Source organism: Lissotriton helveticus, chromosome 5_1 (assembly GCF_964261635.1).
Source record: "Lissotriton helveticus chromosome 5_1, aLisHel1.1, whole genome shotgun sequence".
Lineage (NCBI taxonomy): Eukaryota > Metazoa > Chordata > Amphibia > Caudata > Salamandridae > Lissotriton > Lissotriton helveticus.
This window is the reverse complement of record NC_136065.1, coordinates 1,157,897,721-1,157,923,717: the sequence shown is the minus strand read 5'-3', so window position 1 is coordinate 1,157,923,717 and position 25,997 is coordinate 1,157,897,721. Positions and strand designations below refer to the sequence as shown.

At 41.3% G+C, this 25,997-nt stretch overlaps 1 protein-coding gene across 1 annotated transcript in view; it reads left to right on the top strand.

Annotated features, from left to right (window-relative positions):
• LOC144752600 (guanylate cyclase 2G-like) overlaps positions 1–25,997 on the top strand; it is a 518,353-nt gene that overhangs the window by 372,860 nt on the left and 119,496 nt on the right. The window contains exons 7-8 of the mRNA XM_078640483.1: positions 12,904–12,928; positions 15,597–15,683. Of these exons, the coding sequence (XP_078496609.1) occupies positions 12,904–12,928; positions 15,597–15,683 (112 nt within the window). The remainder of the gene's footprint in view (positions 1–12,903; positions 12,929–15,596; positions 15,684–25,997) is intronic.

Below are 25,997 nucleotides of genomic sequence, written 5' to 3'. Positions count from 1 at the left end.
TGATACAAAAATTGATGGAGTAACTTTGAAAAACTTCAATTTATGGCTTCCCATTTTGCTGATGATTAATTGATACATTTCGTAACTTTCCAGATGAAATTTAAATGCTCACAATTGAAAATGATGTCATTGTCAACATGAACCCTAAAACTAAACAGCGATATCTGGACATCTTGAAATTAACTTTAACCTAAAGTTGAGCACCATCATTACTGTCAATATCACAAGAGTCTCATATACAGTTTTATGAACTCATTACCAAATGGAACAGTTCAAGGCTATACTTTTAGACAAAACTGACTGCAATCAAGGTGCATGTTATGCCAGTTTTTACTCAACATAAATGAATGAATGTGTGAAAACATGCTATTCATCTGGGAAAACTACATTTACTAATACATATAATGCATGGGTGATGCTATTTATAATAGAAAATATGGTATAACAACATTTTCCATAATCTATGAAAAGAACCATAGGTCAATCGCCTTCAGGAGTACTCTCCCCTCTTATGGTAATTAGTCATGTTGCACTTGCGAAATTGGTGCTTCTCAATCAATCAAAGCATTTGTATAGCGCGCTACTCACCCGGAGGGTCTCAAGGCGCTTGGGGGGGGGGGGTCCGCTACTGCTCGAACAGCCAGGTCTTGAGTTGCTTCCTGAAGGAGAGGTGGTCTTGGGTCAGGCGGAGGTGGATGGGGAGGGAGTTCCATGTTTTGGCCGCCAGGTAGGAGAAGGATCTTCCTCCCGTTGTGGCTCTTCGGATGCGGGGAACGGCGGCGAGGGCTTGGCTGGTCGATCGTAGCTGGAGGGTGGGAGTGTAGAAGGTCAGGCGGTCGTTGAGGTATCTGGGGCCTTGGTTGTGGAGAGCTTTGTGTGTGTGGGTGAGGAGTCGGAACGTGATTCTCTTGCTGATGGGGAGCCAGTGCAGGTCTCTCAGGTGTCCGGAGATGTGGCTGTGTCTGGGGATGTCCAGGATGAGTCGTGCTGAGGTGTTCTGAATGCGCTGGAGTCTTCTCTGAAGTTTGGCTGTGGTTCCGGCATAGAGGGAGTTACCGTAGTCCAGTCGGCTGGTGACGAGCGCCTGGGTGAACCGTCTTCCTGGTTTCGGTGGGGATCCACCGGAAGATCTTCCGTAGCATGCGTAGGATGTTGAAGCATGACGAGGAGACGGCGTTGACTTGTCTGGTCATCGAGAGGGAGAAGTCCAGGATGAAACCCAGGTTGCGTGCGTGGTCCGTTGGTTTGGGTGCGCTGCCCAGGGCAGGGGGCCACCAGGAGTCGTCCCAGGCGGAGGGTGATGATCCTAGGATGAGGACTGGGATCCGTCTTATCCGAGTTCAGTTTCAGGCGGCTGTTCATCATCCACTCGGCTACGTCTTTCATCCCTTCGTGTAGGTTGGTTCTGGCGGTTGCGGGATCGTTGGTGAGGGAGAGGATCAGCTGGGTGTCGTCGGCGTAGGAGATGATGTTGAGGTTGTGTTGGCGTGCGATGGCCGCGAGGGGGCTCATGTAGATGTTGAACAGCATGGGGCTGAGCGATGATCCTTGTGGTACGCTGCAGATGACTTTGGTGGCCTCTGATCTGAACGGGGGGAGGCGGACTCTCTGGGTTCTTCCAGCGAGGAAGGAGATGATCCACTCCAATGCCTTCTCCTGGATTCCAATGTTGCTGAGGCGCTGCACTAGGGTGTGGTGGCAGACTGTGTCGAACGCTGCGGAGAGGTCCAGGAGAATGAGTACCGCTGTTTCCCCGTTGTCGAGCAGGGCTCGGATGTCGTCGGTGGCTGCGATGAGGGCGGTCTCGGTGCTGTGGTTGGCTCTGAAACCGGACTGCGAGTGGTCGAGGGATCCATTCGTCTCGAGGAAGGCGGCCAGCTGTCTGTTGACGGTCTTCTCGATGACTTTGGCAGGAAAAGGAAGGAGCGAGATGGGGCGGTAGTTTTTGAGGTCGGTTCGGTCCGCTGATGGTTTCTTCAGTAGGGCACTGAGTTCGGCGTGCTTCCAGCTCTCTGGGAAGGTGGCGGTGTCGAAGGAGGCGTTGATGATGTCCCGGAGATGGGGTGCGGTGATGGAGTCGGCCTTGTTGAAGAAGTGGTGAGGGCAGGGGTTGGTTGGTGATCCGTAGTGGATGGAGCTCATCGTGTGGATGGTGTCTTCGGTGTTGATCGGGGTCCAGGCGCGGATGGTAGTGGTGGGGGGTGTTGGTGCGGTCGTAGGGTGCGTCGGCTGTGTGCTGAAACTTGTGTATAGCTGCGATCTTGCTGTGAAAGAACGAGGCGAGCGAGTCGCAGAGGTCTTGTGATGGGGTGATGTCGTTGTTTCCGCGCTAGGGTTCGATAGCTCTTTGACGATGTTGAAGAGTTCCTTGCTGTTGTGGGCGTTGTTGTCTAGTCGTCCCTTAAATGCGGTTTTCTTGGTGGTGTGGATCAGCTGGTGGTGTTTTCGGGTGGCGTGTTTGAGGGTGGTCATGTTGTCTGTTGTCGGGTCTCTGCGCCAGGCTTTCTCGAGGGCTCGGCAGTTCTTCTTAGAGCTCTTGAGTTCGTCGGTGAACCAGGATGCTTTCTTGTTGCCGGGTCTGATGGGGGGGTCTTCAGTGGAGCGAGGTCGTCTGCGCAGTTGCTGATCCACCTTGTGAGGTTGTTGGCGGCTTGGTTGGGGTTCGTTGAGCTGGCGGGAGGGTTCTGGCTCAGGGATGTGGCGAGCTGGTCGATGGTGATCTTGTTCCAGCTTCTGCGGGGAACCTGTTGCGGGTGGTGGTGGAGCGTGGTCCTTCTGAAGCTGAAGTGGATGCAGCTGTGGTCTGTCCAGTGGAGTCCGGTGGCGTGGCTGAAGGAGATGTCCTTGCTGGAGGAGAAGACGGGTCAAGCGTGTGGCCGGCGTAGTGGGTGGGGGTGGTCACCAGTTGCTTGAGTCCGAGGTTGGCGAGGTTGTCCAGCAGGGTGGTGGTGTTGCGGTCGTTGTTGTTCTCCAGGTGGAAGTTGAGGTCCCCTAGGAGGATGTAGTCAGCGGAGGGGAGGGCGTGCGGGCTGATGAAGTCGGCGATGTCTTCGCTGAATTGTGTGCGTGGTCCCGGCGGTCTGTAGATGAGGGTGCCTCTGAGGGTGGTCTTGGGGTCGGTGTGTATCTGGAAGTGCAGGTGTTCGGAGGTTGTGAGAGTGTCGTCAGTGTTGGTCGTGATGCGGATGGTGTTCTTGTGGACGATGGCGATGCCTCCTCCTGTCTGGTTGACGCAGTCCCTCCGGGTGATCTTGTATCCGTCCGGGATGGCGATGGCGATGTCGGGTGCTGAGGATTCGTTCATCCAGGTTTCCGTGAGGAAGGCGACGTCTGGAGATGTGGAGTCGAGGAGGTTCCAGAGTACGACGGCGTGTCTGTGGACAGAGCGGGTGTTGAGCAGGATGCACTTCAGGTAGTTGCTGCTGGTGCTTGGCTTGGCGGGTGCGGTGCAGGTCCGGATGCAGGAGAACTTGCAGGATTGGCAGGTGAAGGGTCCGTGGGTGCGTCCTGGGGTGGCTCGGTGGCAGCCTGGGATCCGGCTGTTGTTGAGTGCGTTGAGGGCGGCTGCGTTGAAGGTCTGGCGGGTGGGCCGGCATCTGCAGGGGCCAGGGGGTCTGGCGCTGGGCGCGGTCCAGGCGCGGATGGGCGTAGACGGGCTTGCCTTTGGCGCACCCGCTGCGCGTGAACGCTGCGCGCACGCGTGGACTCTGCCATAAATGGAGAGTGAAGGGGGCGGAGCGAGGGAGGAGCAGCTGGGAGGTGGGAGCGGGGTGGCGAATGGGAGAGGGTCGGGGAAACCAGCAGGAGTGGGGGCGGGGCCGCGGGGGAGCAGCGGCAGGGAGCGGGGTGGGCAGCGGGGCCAGAAGCGCTAGGGCAGACGGCGGCAACAGGGGGCAGAGTGCAAAAGGGCAACAGAACAAAACAGTGCAATTGGGGCAATACTACGGCGGGCACAAAAGGGCAACAGAACAAAACAGTACAGTGGGGCAGTGCTACGACGAGCGCAAAGGGCAACAGAACAAAACAGTACAATTGGGGCAGTACTATGGCGAGCACAAAAGGGCAACAGAACAAAACAGTACAATTGGGGCAGTACTATGGCGATACTACCAACCACAGCGGGGGCACAATCAGGGCAGCGGTACAGCGATTCGAGCGGCGGCGGCAGCAGAGGACCGGGTGACTTCCTGGAGGGGCCACGCGGCGGGTAGAGCGACCGGCACTGACGAGGTCAGGCTGGGTCCTCTATCCTGCTTTTTATACCATTTACAAAATACACCATGTTAACAGGTCACATGCTCTATGTTCAAATAGACTCCCTTCTGATTTTCATAGTTTGAGGGTTAAAATAAGTAGGGTGCACCGCAAACCCCTCAAATTAGACAGAATTGAGGCAGTGCTAGGGCTTCTCAATCTTGCGCTACATTTTATAACGTCACTGTTTGAACATGCAGCGCAATGATGCTTTGCAGAAGAGAATTGGGAGAAGGGGCTATTAAATGGACACTGCGAGGGAGAATCGCTCCCTGTCTTCTTAATGAATGAAAGAGGAGTACCAAAGCAATGTCTGTTCGTGGTGTGTCATACCGCCACTGCATGGGATGGTGGTTAGACATTAACTGTTCTCTTGATCTCTTGGGATTTGGTGGTTGCTGCTCTTTGGAAACATTGCCTGGGACATGTCTATGGTTCAGTGGCAGGAGGAACAGTGCTCCATGGTTGGTGATGTCTGACCTGGGGATAATTTCCTGAAATTTGCAAAACACAACTCTAGTTTGATGTGGGACCAGGAGAGTTCCTTCAGTATGCATGGATATCTAGAACAACAAGAGAGGTCTGGTTGGGCTCCCTGAGGCAACTTCCATCTCTGTGGCCCTAGATGAACTTTTAGAGATGGGTAACTCTACTCATGCGTTATCCTGAATTTAGAACGCACTGAAGGCAAATTAAAAAAAGTGCTACCAGTTCGACAAATATGGGTAAACAACATTGACAGTTGGGACATGGAATCAAACGTGTGCACAAGTCCAGCTGATCTCTAGTTATGTCACATTCAAAATGACACATTTTAATTTTGTACACCATATTTATGACCCTCTTGAAATTATCTCAAATTTACCAGATAGATCATCAGAGTGTCTCAGGTCTGAGGAGAAAAGAGCTGATTTTCTACACATGACACAGGCTGTGGCCAAATGTATTGACAAACTAGTGGTAAAGTGATTGCGCTGCTCCTTTCATTCTTGCAAAATTGGATAGGTATGCTCCTGAATGGCACATTTAATTTACTCACAAGTCCATAGTATATTTTTAACCAAGTGAACCCTGGGCAGGTAAATTAATTGATACCAGTGGGCTGCAGGTCTCAAATGAGCCACACACTGAGGACCAGTAGCACTGTACAACCAGTCTCCAGGCCTACCATTGTAGCCTAGCTGTGCAGTTTTAAAACTGCAAATTCAATCTGTCAGAATAACCTCTTTTGGCACTTAAAACCTTCATTTTAAATATTAATAAGTCACCCCTAAGTTGGAATTAATGCTCATAGGTTAGCGTGCATGGCATTTAAAAGTAGGACATATAAAGGTTTACTGTCAAATATGTTCTTCAGGGAAAATGCTATAAAAGCGATTCTCATTGAAGCAGGGTTGGAAGTTCTATAAGAAAACATTGAGATACATCATTACATGTAAAAATGTTATCTCCAACCAGAAAACAGCTACAATTTAAGTATTGGAACATTTAATACAAGCCCAGTTCCCTGGCGAAGTTGGCTGTTTAAGACATATTTTCGAAAGGGTACTTTTAGAAAGTTACCTTTGCCTTGATTGATGTCCCTGGAAGTTAAATCAACATTAGGCTTTACTACTGCTGCCAGTCAGCAATTAGTATTTGAATAGGCATGAATAAGGTGTGAAGTTGCTTCCAGGGGAAACAATAGGCTTAACTAAATGGGCGGAGATGGCCCATCGGAACCTGACAAAATATGCATGGTAGGGCTGTGAGATTCTTTATTTGACATTACATTGTCAAATCCTACTTTAATGATTCATCCTGCTTGATAGATCTGCTAGGAGTTTTCATATGACACTTGGAGCACACTTCAAAGACAAATCCTCTGTCACAAGCAAATGTCAGCTTGAAGGGCCCTTCTTTTGTTCTCCCTAGCCATACAGATCACAGAGGGCCTCTTTTAGACACTACAGTGTGAAATCCTGTGTGATACGTCTCCTTGATATACATGTAACATTTGGGGTGCACTTCAAAGGAGGAAGTTATGATTCCAAAGTAATTCGTGTGTATCTTCTGTCCGATTGCTGAAAACTCAACTTTTTCTACCAGATGTCTGTCTCTGAAGTTGTTGTGAGTACAGGGACTGCCTCAAACTGGATTTTAGTGTTAGGTGTGGAAGGACACTAGAATGACCCTTATACACTCCCTAGACACCCCCAGACCTCAGTGCCCAGGTTTAATGTTACTGAAAATGTTGACAATCTTATAAATGCCCAATGTGGGCAGAGTAGCCCTGGAAACCTTTCCCTTAAAACAGGCTTGCTCCTGGAAAGGGTTTCTGGCAAATGTGCGGCCGCTACCTCAACATGCAACCGAACTCTGGCATCTGCTGAGTTCAGTCTACCCAGATCTTGGTTTTGGTACCGAAACATGGCTTAAATCCATATCCATGCCTGATATTGCCTTTGCCCTCCCACAACACTACCGCATCCTTAGGTTGGATAGAGTAGGAAAAGTGGGTGGAGGGGTTGCAATTATATATAAAGAGGCGACAAAAGTTACAATGATTGACTCCTTCCAAGATAGTACATTGGAAATGTGCATATTTAAAATCGAGGCTACGCCCCAAGAAACCTTAAAGGGCGCTCTTGTTTATCGCCCACCAGGGCCATTAAAAGATTTTAATTTAAAAATAATGGAAAAAATGAGCCCTTACATAATTAAATCAATACAATTCTTGTTACTTGGAGATTTTAACATCCACAGTGATGATAAGGAGAATTTAGAAGCGTCAAGTTTTCCAGCTGATATGGCCACTTTAGGCTTAAATAAAATTAATTCTGGGCCCACACATTCAGCCGGTCGTACACTGGACATTATACTGTCCACATCTCCTCATATTGATGCCGCCTATCCACTAATATGGTCAGATCATTTTATGATTCCATTTAAAATCCAGAGCAATTGCAGACCCTTACTGATGCGACGTTCTGCGAGAGGTCCTCGAAGACATTGGTTTAGAGTTACATCTGAATCTTTCGAAAACATATACGCTCCCCCTGTTTTTAATGAGCTTATGCATAGCTCCACTAAACTTACGATTTTTAATACAACCTTAAGTGAGGTGATAGATAGACTGGCGCCTATGGCATGCCAGCTCGGCAACTCCAGAAAAAAAAGTGAAGAATGGTGCACTGATGATTTACGCAGTGAAACATCCATGTGCAAATTAAATTAAAATTCAAACTACATTTCAAACTGGCCCTTACTAACTATCATAAGAACCTAAAAAAGGCACGTAAAGACCATTTTATAGTCAAACTTGATCAGGCAGGCAATTCATCAAAAGATGTTTATAAAATTCTTAAAGCCCTTACCCATCCTACAGCTTGTGTACAGTTGAGCACCCCCTCTCAGAATTTATGTGTCAATATAGCCACATATATTGATGACAAAATCAATTTGATTTATAAACAATTTCCCCCAAAAATGGACCAAGTGCCACCTATTAATTCTGAATTAGTACCAAGATTGGGCTCAGGAGATGGTCTGAAACAGTTTAAACATATTTATGTTTCACAAGTGGAAGCCATGCTAAAAAAAGCTAAATCTGGATCTCCTTTGGATACTATGCCTGCCCATAAGTTTGCCGTTTTAGCCCCTTCTCTAGCTGCCCCTATTGCTGAGATTTTAAACTCATCACTATACGAAGGCAGTGTGCCCTTAGGTTGGAAGGTTGCTCAAGTTATACCTATTAAGAAGAAAGATCAGGTGTCCGCCGAAGTGCTCTCCAACTATCGGCCCATTTCACTTCTTCCTTTAATGGGTACGATGGCGGAGAGCCATGTTAACACGCAGCTAATGGATTACTTGGAGATTAACAGCATCCTTGATACTTCACAGTCCGGATTCAAATCCAACCACTCCATGGAGACAACCCTCATTTGGGTTATGGACTATATTAAAAAGGCCTTAGATGACAATAAAGGAGTGATGTTGGTCCCTGTCAAAGCGCAGCCTTTGACACGGTCTCTCATCAGAAATTGATATTTCGATTGAGAGAGGCCGGCCTGCAGGAGCTGGCGCTTAAATGGCTTGTTAGTTTTTTGGACCAGCGCACGCAAGCTGTCAATCTGGGCCCCTTCCGCTCACGAACTGTCAAGCTTAGTAAGCGGGTGCCCCAGGGCTCTTGCTTGAGCCTGACCTTATTTCATATCTATGTGGCACCCCTTGCTAAAGTCATCCGGAATTACAGCTTCATGCCATTCTCTTACGCAGACAACACTCAATTAGTCCTATCTCTTGATAAGGATATGGAGTCAGTCGATCAGCATTTTGCTAAGGGCATGTCTGCCATAGCTGATTGGATGACTGAACATTTCATGCAGTTAAATGCGGCCAAAACCGAAATCTTGTTGTTTGGTCCTGCATTGACCTCCTGGTTGCCTGCATGGTAGCTGACAGTGCTAGGCCCCGCCCCCTCTCCTACCTTGGTGGCAAAAAATCTAGGGGTCCGGCTGGATGCACGGCTATCAATTAAAGACCAAATAATGACCACTGCTGAGACCTGTTATCACACCCTGGGCCTTTTGCACAGAGTGTTCATCTGGATGCACCTTGCAGTATGCAGAACCCTAGTTCAGGCTCTGATCATAGGTCACCTCGACTATTGTAATGCCTTACTGGTCTCTGCGAATGAGGCCCTTCTTAGCAGATTACAGACCGTTCAAAATGTGGCCCCACGCTTAGTCCTTAATAAACCACCTCGTACCACCTCTGGGCCATTACTAAAGGCTCTTCATTGGCTACCTATTCACCAGAGAATCAAGTTCAAGCTCTGCTGCTTTGCCCACAGAGCTGTCTTTGGCAAATGCCCTAGTTATATGGCGGATAAGATTGTATTGCCCGAACCGGTGTCTTAGATCGGAAGGCAAAGGGCTGCTGGCGGTCCCCCATTTTAATAAAACTCGAAATGGAGGTAAAACAGTTGCCTTCCTGGCCCCAAAATATTGGAATTGCCTGCCAGAGGAGCAACGTAAATGTTCTAGCTTCATGCGCTTCAGAAAACTTCTGAAGACGGAATTATTCAAGGCCTGAGTTATGGAAATATATGCCAGTCTGCTCTATTTTCTATGCTAGCGCGGAGATACCCCTGCGGGGGTGATTCCTGCGCTTTACAAATGCCCTACATAAATACATACATACCTCATTGGTTAGGGTATCCCCAGGGATCATTCACCTCCATTAGGTCATGCCAGGCATACAAATGGCATTTCCAGACACCCATTTCAGAACACTCCATGACTTGTTGTCTGAGACCTGAGAAGAGCCCAAAAGGACTAGACCTGCTCCTCGTCTTGCATCCAGGAAAACAAAGTGCTGACTACCTGTTCAAGATATAGGGATACAACAAGCTACAAGAGGCCTTTCCTGCAACTTCCCTTCTGATCAGTGGCAACTGGACCTGTACTGCACTCTGCTGTTTTGCCCCTACCTGACACTCAGTGAGTCTCTTAAGTGCCTCCTCTGGAGTCCTGGAGGACTTTAGCTGTGTACTCCTGTGGTGGTTTGGGACTTAAAGGGGTAAAGTCAAAATATACAATCTCTATGATCATAATGAAATTGGTTGGTCTATCCGACCCATGCGGCATCGTAGTCAGTGGCAATTGCACCTCGGTCCCGGTCTACAGTGGCCTTTGAATGTCATTGGTAATTTGTGCTTTTGGGTGCTATTTTTATTTAAAACTTATTAGATGTTTTTCATTTTTGTTTGTCTAAGTTTGCTCTATTTTTCTACGTTGTTTTGGTATTTTTATTGTTTTGCATTTCAACATTATTTCTGTTTATAGTACTGCAGAAAGACTTTACACGTTTTCTCTAGGATAAGTTTATCTGCTCGGTGCAATAGCTACCTGAGCTATGGTTCACTTAGTGAATTTAAAGGTTTACCTTGACAAGGATTATTACTAGAGGCTGGTACTCACCATAAGTCAACTAATAACCCACTTTCTTACAAAATGCCCATCAAATACTGTTGTGGGACCAGGTTACAAATTGTTAAGGCATGCATGTATGAGACAATGCAATGATAAACTGACAGTGGTGTATTTTCCAGGCAGTGCTTTCAAAGGCAAATAAGTAAAAAACTAAAATGGAGATTATGTGAGGTGATAGTTCAACACTTGGAGAAGGTGCAAATGTGAAACTAAGCTTGGTATCCTCATTATGATATGTGTCTGACAAAGATTTCTGTCTTACTAAAGATTCATGTGTCCGACCATTACTTACATCCTACTTACTGAAATTGCCCATGTTAGACCATGCTTAATATACTTAATATACTCATAATAGTGAGTTTTCGATAATTCACTATCTATCCTCATAAACGTGCATGTATGAGACCAAATGTTATATCCTAATGATTGCACTCATACAAAAAAATTATTCCTAAAATAATGAAATTGAGAGATGTGAGTTGATTCATCTTTCCTTAGTGAAGGCCCATTTGTGGAATTGTGATTTATGTTGTGATAAATGTGGGTGTGTGAAACAAAGCACCATACCCTAATTGAGATATGGCACATGGTAATCTAATGGCCCATTTATCAATGAAACATACTCTAAATTCTGAAGATTGAGACCCTACAGTGTATATTTCAGTGATACATTATCCAGAAGACAGATGATCTTGTACTTTCGAGTAAGTTTAATTTGCATCCTAGATCCCACCAGGTTTCTTCAGTTACATTTAAAAAAGTCTAATAGAAAGCTATGTCCTCCAATGATGGCTGCCCACATGTCACCCCATTTGGTTGTTCAGATGACCAAACATTGATTTTAAGGTCTGCTATTAACACTGTGTGTCCCTTCTGGTTTCCTTCCTGCGGCTGGGGTATTCTGAACAGGTGAACACTGTACAAGCTATGCAAAAGCATAAAATCGAAAGCACCTCTCAGGAAGCGCAGGTAGGATTAAGGAACTGTACATACGGGGTCATATCTTACATTTTTATATCCCTAGAGATATGATATAGTCACTTGAATTTGATTTAATAATACCACATAAAACTTTGTCTAAAAAGGTATCAGTATATTTGCATGCACATTTGGTAAAATTGAATATCCATTTGAGAAAATAAAAATTACTTTTGCTATATCTGTTGATAAAGAATGTGAAACTGTCTTTAAAAAGGTAATGATCATCACTGCTGCGTATTTCTGTTATAGCCAAGTGACATAATGTTGTTGGGTGTAATTGTTGATATAGAAAATCTGTATATTCACGTATGGTAATTATACAATTGTATAACAATAATATTAATCAATTAGAAAACTGAAATATGAGTGACACACACATGTATTTTTTCAGTGTGTATAACTTCCATTGAAAACAAGTCATTTGTTTTCGAATGAGCACAATTGAGCTGTCTCTTAGGTATAAAACCATTTCCATGGCAAACCAAACACTTTTTATAACGGAGACTTTGTGAAATATAATTTTACAGACCATCAAGGCAGCATGCTATACAGAAAATTCTATGCGTTTTTATTTTCAATGTAACTTAATAATTGTAATTTAGATGGTAATTAAGTGCACTCAAAATACAAATTGCAATTAATATTTTTGAAGACCAGCCCCACAGCAACAACACTGTGGTAAAACAATAAACTTATTCTAGAGAACAAAATTTGTCTTTGACTAAAAATGTATACACATGTAGGCACATGCCTTCAGGAGGTGTTTAGACAAAATATGAAGTTTAACATATCGGGAGACATAAATATTGGAAATTAAATATGATTAAACAAAATTAGTGATGCACAAATATTTTTGACAAGAATATTTTTTTTAGGTTTTAAAGAATGTCAATGTCTTTAATATTGTTTTCATTAATATAGTTGTTAACAAAATACGTTTTTAATGTATCCTAATGAGTTTTAGTTGATATATTCATTTTATGTGTTACTATTGTTCATATAAATGTTAGTACTTTTTCTAAAATATAGTTTTTATTTTAAGCGGTACAGCATATTTTATTAAATTATTAATTGTAATTTATAGTGTCATTGCAGGTTGCTGTGTTTGCAGGGGTATAGGGTGAGAAGTTAATTAGGTAATAATTAATTATGAATTCTTTAATACATTTTACTTAATTATATGATTTATGCTTATTATGTACATGACTAAATACTGATTTATTTTCTTATATATTATTTGTGGACTTTTAGGGTTGTAGCAGTATAAGTAGAAAAGTTCATCAATTAATAAATAATTAACAATTAATTATTCATTGGTAATTATTTGATTGATTATTAATTATAGAATGTATGAAATACTTATTCATTTTATTTATATTTTAGTTGCAGGCTGCTAGGTGTGTAGGGGTCTAGGGTGGGAAGTTAATTCAGTAATAATTATTTACAAATGTATGATTAATTGGTAATTCATTATTTAATTGATTTTCAGTTATGTAAAATATGGAATACTGATTTATTTGACATATTTTAGTTGTGGGATGCTAGGTTTGTAGGTTTCTATATTAGGAAATTACTTAAGTAAAGATTAATTATCAATATATTTTTTATTGTAAATTAATCATTTGGCTGAAGTTAAATTATGTAAATTATCGAATACAGATGTATTTCACTTATATTTGTTGTTGTCTGCTAGGTTTGAAGTGGTACAGGGTGAGAAGGTAAATAAGAAATAATTAATTAACTATTATTAGATAATTAATTATTTAATTGATTTTTCATTTCTAAATTATGGAATACATAATGTTTAGTTATGTTTTAGGTGCTGGTTGCTAGTTTGCAGGGGTATGGGGTGGGAAGTTGATGAATTGAAAAACAAAGATTAATTAATTATTCAACCAAATAATAATTATTTAAATTTATTGTTTTTAGTTTTTTTATTACATATATCTTTCATGTGAATTAATAATTTTCATATTAAGAATTTAACATTTTTCCTCTATTTGTGGGGTTACTCATATCTGTAATGTACTTGAAGTATTTTCCTAGTCTTGCTTAGACTGCAGTAGGAATTGTAAAATTAATATATATGTAGATGTGGAGGAATTTGAACATTAAATTTCGCCTCTCCGAAGTTCAACATATTCCCTACTGTTGCGCTGTTTGAGAAGTATAAATAGTACTTGTTCCTCCTCCAAATACAATGCTTTCCCTAATGTTGCCCTGTTTGTATTGAGGATTGTAAATTTAACCCATCCAAAGTCCAACCTCTTTCCCTATAGTTGTGTTGCTTGGAGTAGCAATAGTAAATTAGGAGTAGTAAAACTAATTTCTCCGAAGTCCACCATTTTCCCTACTCTTGCATAAACTAGAATGGGAATAATATATTTGATATTCATAGACGCCAATAGTTTTTGTAACATTGGTTAAATAGATTTTTATAGCATTCATTCTTATATTTTTCTATTTTATACCATTTGTTTATATTTTTTAATGTATTTTAAAATGTGCATTATTTTTAGTAAATTAGTTTTTGGGGCGTACATTTATAATATTTTATGTATTACCTACATTAATTAATATATAATTAATTTATATATTTATATATATTTCTTTGTTACTGAATCGTCATATTTTTTACACACTATATATACATATGCACACACACAGACACACACACATATGTATATGTTTTCATACTACTACATATAAAATATTTTTAAAAATTATGTAAGTAAAATACATATTTTTACAAAGTATGTATGGATATAAATTTACATAAACACAAACACATATATATGTATGTGGTTGTGTGTTTGAATAGCTATATTTTTTTAATATAGTATTAAATATTAGTGGAATGTATTTATTTTAAGTTTCTATATTAAAATATTTACTACTTTAAACTCTAGATGGTAAAATCAATATTTTTGCATATTTTTGGGCGATATTAGTGTCAACAATATTGTTTTTCTGATATTTTGGTGTTTACCATTACAAGTATACAAGCACGATATTGTGGTAAACAATGTTTTCGATATTATATTTCTGTCAACGATATGGTTTACCAATATATTGTGTTAGTGATACCTTCAGGATGTTGGTGTGTTCAACAGCACTAAAAAGGCAGTCATAAGGCAGTCATAAGTTTTCTAGGGATACCTTTTCGATTCTTTTTGGAGCAATCACACCTCTAATCAATTTTTATTTTAGAACTGGGCATTAGGCCCTTTCCCCAAATTAAGCACTACATTTGTAGTTGGGGTAAGGCAAAATACCTAATTTTGAATGACAAGGCAGGCTCGCTGGCCACACTAGGGTCAATATTCAGCTCAGCCACTACTTCACCACTGCTTTCCAAAAGGCACTAGTTTCACTGTGACCTGCACTTTAAACTTAAGTGATCTGAGGGAATGCACTGAGCTGGTTTAGTTAGCAGGGTTTAGCAGAAGTGCTATAAAAGCATAACCCACTCATACATTTTCTCAAGCTGCATTGTTAAAAGCTGTGAAAATCAGAAACAAATGTAAATATAAGCTAATATTAAAAGACACTGCAACGTGGTTTATACTTCAGAAAAAAGACTGTGTTAAATGTACCACAAAAGGAGCCAAATGAGGCGGGCTTTGGTCAAAAGGAGTAAGGCAATATCCATTTAGCTAATTACTTGAAGTTTTAATTATGTTGAGAGGTTGATTGCCATTTTTTGTGTATACATGCCTAGGTTGTTCAGAGATATTAGTTTTGTATGGAGCCTTTACTCTTCCTTTTTGCTCTGTGTACGATTAGACAGATAGTTGTATCTTTGTGTGCTTCTGTCAAATGTACTGCATTTTGGTGAATAGTGACACATCTGTGACGTTTTTGCTATTATTAAATTGTTTGAGCATTGAACAAGATTTCATCTGAAATTCATAGGGTGCATATACTTATGACTTGTAAATATTAGGTTTGAAATAGCAGTTAAATGCAAGTCTAAGGACTCAGGTGTCAGTAATCTTACATGAGAATTGATGTATTCAAGATTATAATCATGTGCCATTTAAAAATAAACACCCATTTGTAAGTAGTTGTATGGCAGATTTAACTACTTCACTGTTCCAGTGCAGTACCTCACATGATACGAGATCTTAAGACAAATAGCAAGCATTTCAACGTCTGCTAGCTGAAATGCCCGTGAATGTTAATACAAAACACTAAGAGCCTGAAAGTCAAGGTGACGTAATATGTAATTGGTAAATTTGAGGGTAAAACTATCTACAATTCCTCTGCCAGTAACACTATAATAGACCCGCTGCCCACATGCAATAAAAACATTTTTTGTGTTATATGGGTTTAGCACTGGTGGGTCCCTTCATCTTCTTTTAACCTTTGGAATATTTGTTTCAGGGATTCCATGTTGCCATCAAATACCTTAACAAGCAAGCAGTGTCTGCAAGGATAGGAAAACCATCAATACTGCAAGAGTTTCGCGTGGTAAGTCTCTTACTGAGAGTGGCAGTGTCTCTGGGGGCTTCATAAAGTAGGATTAGGGTGAAATAATTTATCTATTTATGAGCGTATATTTGTGGTATTTATATAATGCAAACCTAACAATGGAGTGTTGTACACAGTCCAAGCCAAAGACAGTCAACATATAATTGAGATGTAGCTGATTTCTTGGAGTGAAAGTAGACTGTAACTGCATTATGATATATTGTTTTATAGTCAATTTGAGCAGTGTTGGAGCAAAGTGTGGGCAGTCCTGCTGTCCTTAGACAGGGATGTCGTTCCAGATCCTGAGTACACTTTGATAAAATCCCTCTTGCCTTGTTTTTTGTTATATTGCACTTTTTTGTCTGCAGTTGTCTTCAGTCTAAAACAATAACCTAATAGTTGATGGCTACTCAAGACGCAAGATATTTTTCATTGTCTTTCTGTGTCTGCAAGCGCCTTATGTTAGATAGGAAAAAAACCTCTACTTGTGCCACAATTACATGGTTGTGATTCAGCATAAACGATGATTAATGTATTATTGAAAATAGCACCTTGATGGGAAAAGCACTAAATGAACAACGCTAACATTTACACCTCCATTGGGATTGGCCCTTTGTAAATATCTTAACCAAAAAATGTTGTGCTACATTAGTCATACAGCTTAGTTTTGCCCATGCACATATTTAATAGTGGTCATAAAAAAGCTAATCAAAACAATACAAAATCGAACAGTTCTTTCAACATTGTACCAAAATTCTGCATTTGAGTAGCCACGCTCACACTTAAATGAGCAAAAGAGTTGGGTTTAAGGATGAGAGTGTAGACACCCTTTGGGTACCTACGATAATTCGAAATGTCTCAAGTTGTTTTATGTCAGTAGTAAGTCACTAATACAGGTCTGTTCTTTAATCACATTCAGGTGCTTGCAGTCCTGACATTTTAATGCAGAATCTACCACATTATAGTGGCGAAGGAATTGGTGTAGTACTCGAGGGACCTTTCATCAAGGAGCTGGTGTAGGCTAACCTTGATATTAAGCTGCACATAAGTAACTCCAGAAATCTTTTAGATTGCTCAATGTTCTACACGATTTCAACAAAATCAATAATTTGTTTTACAAACCTCTCCTTCATGATTCAGGAAATATTTGTAAAATTTTTAAATTTAAATGTTTTAGAATTAACGTTCTGATTTGGAGTTTGGTGGATGGGTTACACAAATGTGACAGATTTCCCATCTGCTGCATTAGAAGTGCATTATATTCAATGACACTTATAGAATACGACAGATAGAATATCCGAAATCCGAAATCAGGCCCTAAGTCTCAAGAGAGAGGGAGCATGAAAATCTGGGATGGAATTCACATTTTCTACTTGTTTTGTAGCATTCCTTGGCTACAGAGGAAGAGGCACATATCTATACTAATATAATAAAGAGAGAGCCCAAACCTTTGAGGCGGGTAATCTCAGGAACCACAGCACCAATCACAACACCCAATACAGCGTTGGAAAGGGCAGTTGCAGCAGAAGGACATAGGCTATGCAGACGCCCACCATATACATTTAAAAGGTAAAAGAACCGTGCCAGCAAAGTAGTCCCTTGTGGACGTGTATGCGTTGTGCTGTGGGCGTGTGCTGGGGGCGTGACAAACGCTGGGGGCGTGTGGTACGTTCCGCCCTTCATGCCATGTCTCATATCCTGTGCTAATCCCACCCTGCTCCCTTTAAATACCCCTGCACCCCATAATCATAACCCACCCTTACTCCTTAAAATACGCCAACACCCTTAAACACTAACCCATCTTAACCCTATAAATATACCCTGTGTCCCAAAACCCAAACCTATCCCTAAACCCTAAAAATACCCCTGTACCCAAAAACCCAAACCTAGCCCTGAACCCTATAAATACCCCTGTACCTCAAAACCCAAACCTACCCCATAACCCTAAAAATACCCCTGTACCCCAAAACCCAAACCTAGCCCTGAACCCTAAAACTACCACTATACCCCAAAATTACCCGTGAACCCTAAAATACCCCTGTACCCCAAACCTGTACCCCAAAACCCAAACCTACCCCTGAACCCAAAAAATACCCCTGTACCTCAAAACCCAAACCTAGCCCTGAACCCTAAAAATAACCCTGTACCCCAAAACCCAAACCTACCCCTGAACCCTAAAATACCCCTGTACCCCAAAACCCAAACCTAGCCCTGAACCCTAAAAATACCCCTGTACCCCAAAACCCAAACATAGCCCTGAACCCTTAAAATACCCCTGTACCCCAAAACCCAAACCTACCCCTGAACCCTAAAAATACCCCTATACCCCAAAACCCAAACCTAGCCCTGAACCCTAAAAATACCCCTGTACCCCAAACCCATACCTATCCCTAAACCCTAAAACTACCCCTGTACCCCATAACCCAAATCTATATCTGAACCCTTAAAATACCCAAACACCCCAAAACATATACCTCAGTACCCCAAAACATATACCCCTATACCCATACTTACCTTATCCAAACATTTTTTAAAAAACATGCTTTTACCCTTCATGCATTTACAACGAATTTCGTTGTAAATGTATGCGTGGTAAAAGCATATCAAATGTAATGCCATGCGTTATAATGGCATTGCGGAGTCATGGTACTTTCGTAATGAAAGTATGCTGAGTGATGGTATGCGGAAAGAAAGTTGCGGAATAATGGGTGTTTACCCTCCCCCCGTAAGTACATTGGTGGCACGGCGGCCCACATCTCTAGCAACATACTCATATTTTTTCACCACCCATTTGAAAAATGCACAGGTCTCTCTCATTGATGGCCAGCACCGACATACACTTTTAGACACACCTCCCGCCACAAGTTCTAGAATTGCGAACTTTAGAGCTGGGGAGCTACGTTCGAATCTTGGCATCAGCTCAACATCCTGTGATTCCAGGCAAATCGCTTTGTCTCCCCGTGCCTACCACAAATTAATGTGTTCTTCTGTAATGTAAATTGTGCTCATGCCATGTTGTCAAGTTCGCGCTATATAATATTGCAAGGAAAAATAAAGTAGGGAAACTCGAGTTCACACACTACTGAACGCACACTCTTAAGTGCATCAGCAGTGCACTGTGAATCGGAGCGTTTCACAGGCCTGTCACAGATAAGAAATGCTATCAAAACGAAATCCTACAAAACAATATACTACTGGCCGGCAGCAATTCATACCCGGAGAACGTCGGGACATGCTGCTAGTAAGAAATATTTTTTCTGGAATGTGGAGAGACCATGGGGATTATTTAGAGTTTGGTGGAGTTGGTACTCCATCGCAACATGTAAATTTGTGTTTCCATAAGCAGTGCATGATGGTGGCGCAAGTTTAAGTTAGTGCATTAAACTATAAAATATATATATATATATAATTGTTGAATTATTTACTACAGTGCTGGTCCTTGCCGTGAAGGAGGCACCATCCTGGAGCAGGGGAGGCTGAGAGAGGAACTGGTCTTCTCCACGCAGCACATCGCTTCAGAAGTAATTTATTCAGCAGCGCGCCTTGATAATTCTATTCCTACTCAGGATTCAAATATGCTGTTAATCAACAAATATGCATTGAACTTATTATAAGCAAATAATGTAACTCACAACAACGGGACTACAAGCCCCAACAGACAATGCAGCAATACGTGACTGGAGGAAGTTGCTGCAGGGACATGTGGGTGATAAAACGGGCAAATGTTTGTTGTGTGCATCAGTGTGATTTGCAAGCTACCCATGAAGAAGGTGCCCTTGTGCCTTGAAACGCATTGGCGATATTAAATGACATTTTGCAAGAATCTGTGGCGAGCTGTAATTTATGCCAGAGGCTTGGAGCACAGTCGAGTGTTTTCATAAATGCAAAGGGCATTTTGTTGAATTATATATATATGTATATAATATTACCTATTGGTGGTCGCTACTAGGTAGTTATAGTTAGGTCAGCAGTTCCATAGGAAAATCCTATTTTTGTGTTGCTTATGACTTTGGCACTGCTTGTTGCATCTCCACGAAACTGTCCAGAAAGGTTATACTTTTTGACTAGTTTGTGAATAGAATGTTTCGGGATGAACTGACAAGTGGGGGCTAAGAAAAAAGGGCAGTCCCAAAACACAAAATCCCTATGGAATTGAATGACACCAAATCTGGCAGGAAACTAGATCTTGGTTTGCAGATTGTGCTTTTTGCGATTTAGTGTAAATTGGTTCAGTCATTTTTGAGAAATTAAGGGCCAAAGATAATTGTATATCTGGATGGTTGGGTCCGCAAAAGGCTCAATAGACTCTCATGGTAATGCCAATTGAAAAATGGAGCGCTCTGATTGGCCCAGGGAACTTTATTCCATTGGTCCATCTCGCTCCCGGAGGGAGTCAGACTCCCACTTGAGCAAGCATTCTGATTCACTGCCAGCAACATGAAAAACTGTTGCTGGCAGGCTTACAGGACTCGGGGACAGGGTAGAGATACTCTGAGCCCCTAGGCCCAATGGGAGGGGACCCAGATCCAAAAACAAAAGAAAAATCTGCAAAAAATGTCTCAATCCCACAGGACTCCTGCAGTATAGGAAAACACAAAACAGACCACATTTATTAAGTTTATGCTATGGGAACTCCCGTTCCCAGGCCCGTTATGAATCCTACCCCCAGGGCTCGATTCATAACGGGGAGGGGGGCTGTGTGGCCCACCTCTCCAAGCCATTAAAGACCCTGGGGAACCCACCCCGGGGCCAAAATGAGTTAATTTGTGGAGGAAGGACTCCAGAGGGACCAGGGAGTCCAACCCTGGGGCAGAGGAGTCTGTGAGTAGGTGTGATCATGTTTAAGTGGGTCTCTGAGTGGGTACATGAGCGTCTTTGTGGGATTGTGAGTGAATGTGTGAATGTCAGTGTGGGTCTTTCAGTTGGTGTGTGAGTGTCTGTGTGGGTATGAGAGTGTCTGAGTGGGTGTCTGAGTGGGTGTCTGAGTGGGTGCATGAGTGTCTGAGTGGGTATGTGAGTCTATGAGCGGATCTGTAAGTGGGTGTGAGAGTTTCTCAGTGGGCCTCTGAGTGGGTGCATGTGTGTCTATGTGGGTCTGTGAGTGGGTGTGTAAGTGTCTGTTAGTGGGTGTGATAGTGTCTGAGTGGGTCTGTCAGTGGGTGTGAGAGTGTGTGGTTGGTCTGTCAGTGGGTTTGTGAGAGTCTGAGTGGGTCTGTGATACAGTGTGAGAGTGTCTGAGTGGGTCTATGAGTGGGTGTGTGAGTGCCTTAGTGGGTCTGTCAGTGGGTATGAGTAGGTCTGTAAGTAGGTGCAGGGTGATTGATGAGCCTGTGTGAGCACAGAGTGAGATGTGTCTCTGCATGAGTGCACTGTCAGCGATGTCCATGTATGAGTACTGGGTGATTAGTGAGAGTCAACTTGTCAACTTGGTGAGTGGTGAGACTGTATGAGTGCAGGGTGAAGGGTGTGCCAGTGACAGTGTTGTGAATAGTGTGCCTGTGTGAGCGAAGAGTGAGCTGTGTGACTGTATGAGTATACACTGGATGAGTAGCATGCCTCTGGAGTGCATGAGTTGTGTGAATGCCCTGATAAGTGGTGTGCCATTTTAGTACGGGGTGAGTGGTATGCTTGTGTAAGTGTAATGTAAATGAGGCAGTGTGTGTCTATAAATTCTGGTTAAGTAGAGCATTGTGTCCGTGTGAGTACTTGGGGAGTAATATGTCAGCGTGACTGCAGGGAGAGCCCTTACATTGTTCTAAAATTTTCCTTCAGTAGAGAAAACACCCTGGCACACATCCCACCCCCCATGTATGATTCAAGTTCGCTTGAACGCTATATTCCACTTTCTGGCTCACCACTTCTAAAATGCACCAGCAGCTACTGCTTTTGACCCTTTGAGATAAGACAGTAGGTGTGCCCTACTTAAAATGATACCCTTTATATTGTTACATGACAGTCAGCCATAGGTGAGGGGATTTAGGCACCCAACCCCACACCGTGCACTGCAATGGACAACTTACTTTACATTAAGAAAATGAAATTCACTGGAAAAAACACAGGTGAAAGTGATGTTATAGTTAGGAATTCTGATAATATCTTACTTTAGATTAATAAAACTTTCAAAATTAACTGAAAAAAACCAAAGAGTAATGGGACGTTATAGTTAACTGAAAATGTCAGTTTTAAACTAACAAAACGATATAAAATGTTTTTTCCAGGTAGGGTCTGGTTTCTAATTTAGTTATTTGAAGAATGTGTGTGGTGCACTATTAGTCATGCCCACATTATCAATACATGGACATTTAGCATTCATTCCTGCCAACTAATCAATAATACAATAGCACGTATTCAGTTATGATTAATTTTACTTCCAATTTGATTCCATCACACAAAAATACACATAACAAAAAGCATAAAAGAACATAGTATATTTTACAGATGTATCTTGTTTACGATGCAGGAGGTCCATGTATTATGACAAATGAGTTGCCCATGTTAAATCAATTGACTTGTTTCTTCAATACATTATTTTATGGTAAAAAAGCTCCTTTATGTGTCGACTGATCTCTGCCTGTAGTAATTGTAAGGTATCTTCATGGCAAGTAAGGATCTTTATAAAAATACAAGGATAATACACGCATGATTCTTTATAAATACACCTGAAATATCAAATATGGAATTGAAACCAAGTATACATACCACTATCAGTGGTCAATTGTAAGGATTCTCATAATGGATGTTTTTTTGTATCGTTTTATACATTTTTGAATTAATAATATAATTTTTGATGGCTAAAGGTAAGACAAAAACATATAAACGTGGGGACAAAAAATCATGATCTCCAAAAACATACTTTTGTGCTAATTAAAAATCTTCAGCAACAATAGACTTAACATTTGAGAGGAGAAGGTTCCCATGTACAGTTTCGAGGAATCATATAAACTAAAGGTATGTGAGCATTGTCTGACTCGCTCAAAATATATTGACTCCCTAAGCAAATACATGTTTTTATACAAATTGTAATCAAAACAACAATTCTATAATACCTTACATCAAAAAGTACACAGCTGGTTCTTGGAACAACATTTCAAAGTACTTTATGCAGGTAGAAAAATGATGGAGATGTGTGTCATTATTGTGATATCCCCATCAGGTATTAATTGCTGGTGTCTTGAAAATCATGGGTTCCTCTTGTCTTTAGCTCTTGAAAAATAAGAGTAGTTGTAACGTCTACAATCCTGTCCTTCATTATACAGAATGTATCCTGTACATATGAATAGTCATCCTAGCAACTGGCTTGGGCTCTTGAAAAATGCTAGGATCACAATTTTTTCCCTTCAAGTATTCAAATCAGTACCTATCTCGGAAACACTTACATATATATCATGAAGAACTTATAACACAGTTATGTAAGTCATTATATATCCTTTCTCATCAAATCACAGTTTCTGAATATGATGTGCGAAAAGCTGTGGAAAGCCAGACTGCTCAAGAGTTTGCTATAAAAGGTAATAAACTCTTTAATAAATATGCCAATTGCCATTTGACCCCATCAAAGCCTTCTCTTCATCCAGACTGATCAGAGACATGGAGGCATCCATAAACATATTTAATCCTATATTAGTTAATAAAGATTTAATAGCAGACTGACAAAATTGCTATACTAAATGCGTCCGTGAGTTATCCATTTGGGCAGAACATTTTCATCCAATTTACATACATGTGCTGGAACTCCTAATATTGGCATTGACCAGAGAAATTGGGCTTTAATGTTTACATTCATTGGAATCTTTAATCAATTTACAAAATAATGTAGTCGAAGTCAGATCTATTGCACAATGATTTTTATTGGTGCATAATATTTTAGAGTAATTTATGATCAGCTAATGGACTGATAATTTTCTATACAATTCTACTGAGAATCCTTCAAGCAATGGAAAACTTCCTGAATGGAGGACGCTGACTGAAGATGCCAGTTTCTGAAACATCATTTGACATAAAGTCATGATCTTCATCTGATAGATTGAGCAGATCTGTCCTTTCCAGAAAGCACGCAACATTACTCTCTTCTGCATTGGTGTCATCGGAGTATAAAGCTATCTAGATTTCAACAAAGTTTTTTTCATTCCTTTGCTCTCCAACAGCATTTTATTCAGCTTCCCTAAAGGAGCTTGTGATTTAAGCATCTGAGACCATCGCTTACCTGGTTTCTCATTTCGAGGCCAATAGTTTTGTCTACTTCTGTGTGGTGTAGACTCTGCATTTAGATCAATCAAACTGCAAAATTAAAATTGACAAAGCATGTCACAATATTTTTAAAACTCAAAGATGCTCTCTGTCTATCTGTGTATAAAATCTTTACATACAGTTCAATACTCAATAATTTTACCATGAAAAAAAAACTTTAAAAAGTTTCCAAACCAAAGACCCTAAATCAATCAACCATAAGTCCGCATAATTAGTAAATGTTTCCTTATTAATATATTTGACATTGTATTTTCATAATTTAAGGGGCCTGTGTCATTGATTTGGCACAGCTACCTGGTCAATAGTAATAATGACAGGTGCACAATAGGAAATTCTTGGCATGTTGGTCCTCGCAATCCATTCAACGGATTGAAAGAAGAAAACGCTTTCATTATAATGAAGTACATGCCAAACATCTATTAAGTCTAAATTGATTTTTAGTTTTTTAATTTGATTCTTATTCCATTTACAGTCACAATGAGGATAGTTAGAGTACTGTATTTGAAAGACCCCAGTCTGACATATACATTTTCTCCTATAATAATTTTCTTGAGGTTTATGACAATAATTAATTTGAGAAAAGCACCAACAAAAGCATCCTGACTACAACATACTGCATGTACACTACATGTCTTCAGGAAAGAAATGGCATCCAATATGTTGTAAAAAAGGTATTTCTTCAAAATGATGGACACTGCTCTTTTTGGCTGGGAAGATGTTGGAGAATTCTCTGTCATATTGATCTCTTCCTTAAAACCTCAATGAATTTGCATAAAGTGTCTTTCCTGAAACATATTAGATGGAGGTATGTCAGTTTCTAAACACCTATTGCTCAGCCTCAGAGGTAGGCAATTGTTAGCAGCTTTGGACATGCCTTTTATTTCACAGGGCATTTCTACAGGGGACTGGAGTACCAGGAGACCCGTTTTGAAAGCCCAGGGCTGCTCCTGGAGCTTCTGTCACTTTCCACTAGTTCTGCAAAGTTAGCTACAGAAGGTGTGGGTAGACTTCAAGAGACAGAAAGAGGAAGAGGAAGGAGGGAGGAAGAGCGACAGTAGTCAGAGAGGGAGGTAAGAAAGTAGAGAACAGTAGAGAGGTTGGAATTAGAGAAATAGCATGAGAAGACAAATTGAGAATTCTTGCCTGGGCTGCTTTTGGTTTTCCAGTTTTGCCCTGATTTGTGAGCATTCTCAATTTATCAACCTCCAAACAATGGAAACATTGCACAGATACACATAAAAGGACCGCACAATAGTTACTGGCATCTCTAATTCTAAAGAAGCATCACAACAGGTAACCCAACACATTCTTCAGCATACTGAAAAAAGGTAGACATTCTAAGCACTTGAACAGCCCTGATCAACCCCTAGCTCAATAAAGAAATAGATGGAGTTCATGTAGCTGACAACATTTTTTCTGACACATAATTCACAAATAGAGGCATGCCAAACATAAAAAAGGCATTAAAGTTTTTTTTTATAAAAGTGCACCACCATTGTACCACAAGGAAACTAAATTGAGTTCCAACATACAGCACCGTAAACCCATGATTACCAAACTCACATTGGAGGCAACACATATTTCCAATCGGATGTATGACGTTACAACGCAGGCTATTACAACGCCTGCCTTTACAACGCGGTTTTTACATCGCAATCCATTACAACGCATAGCGCTTTGGGTTGCTGGATAGTGAAAAGTTTAATTTACTATTCCAACACCAGTCCCCGTGGACACTAGGGAAGGTGTTAGATAGTAAATTAAACTTATTCCCTATCCTAGAGCGCCCCCCAGCGCAATGCGTTGTAATGGTTTGCGTTGTAATGACCGCGTTGTAATGGCAGTGTGTTGTAAAAGTTTTGTTGTAAAGGTTGTTCACCTTCCCAATCAAATCTCGAAAAATACCTTTCAGTCAAAAAAATTGATCTTGCTTGTAGAATCCATCTACGCAATAAATATATTGTTATTTGTAATTTTTGTAGCATATAATGAACCCTGGCATTGCAAGGCATTCTGTAATTTTGGGATGACTTTCAAAATACTTCTGAGGTTGTCATTGGCCCAGGA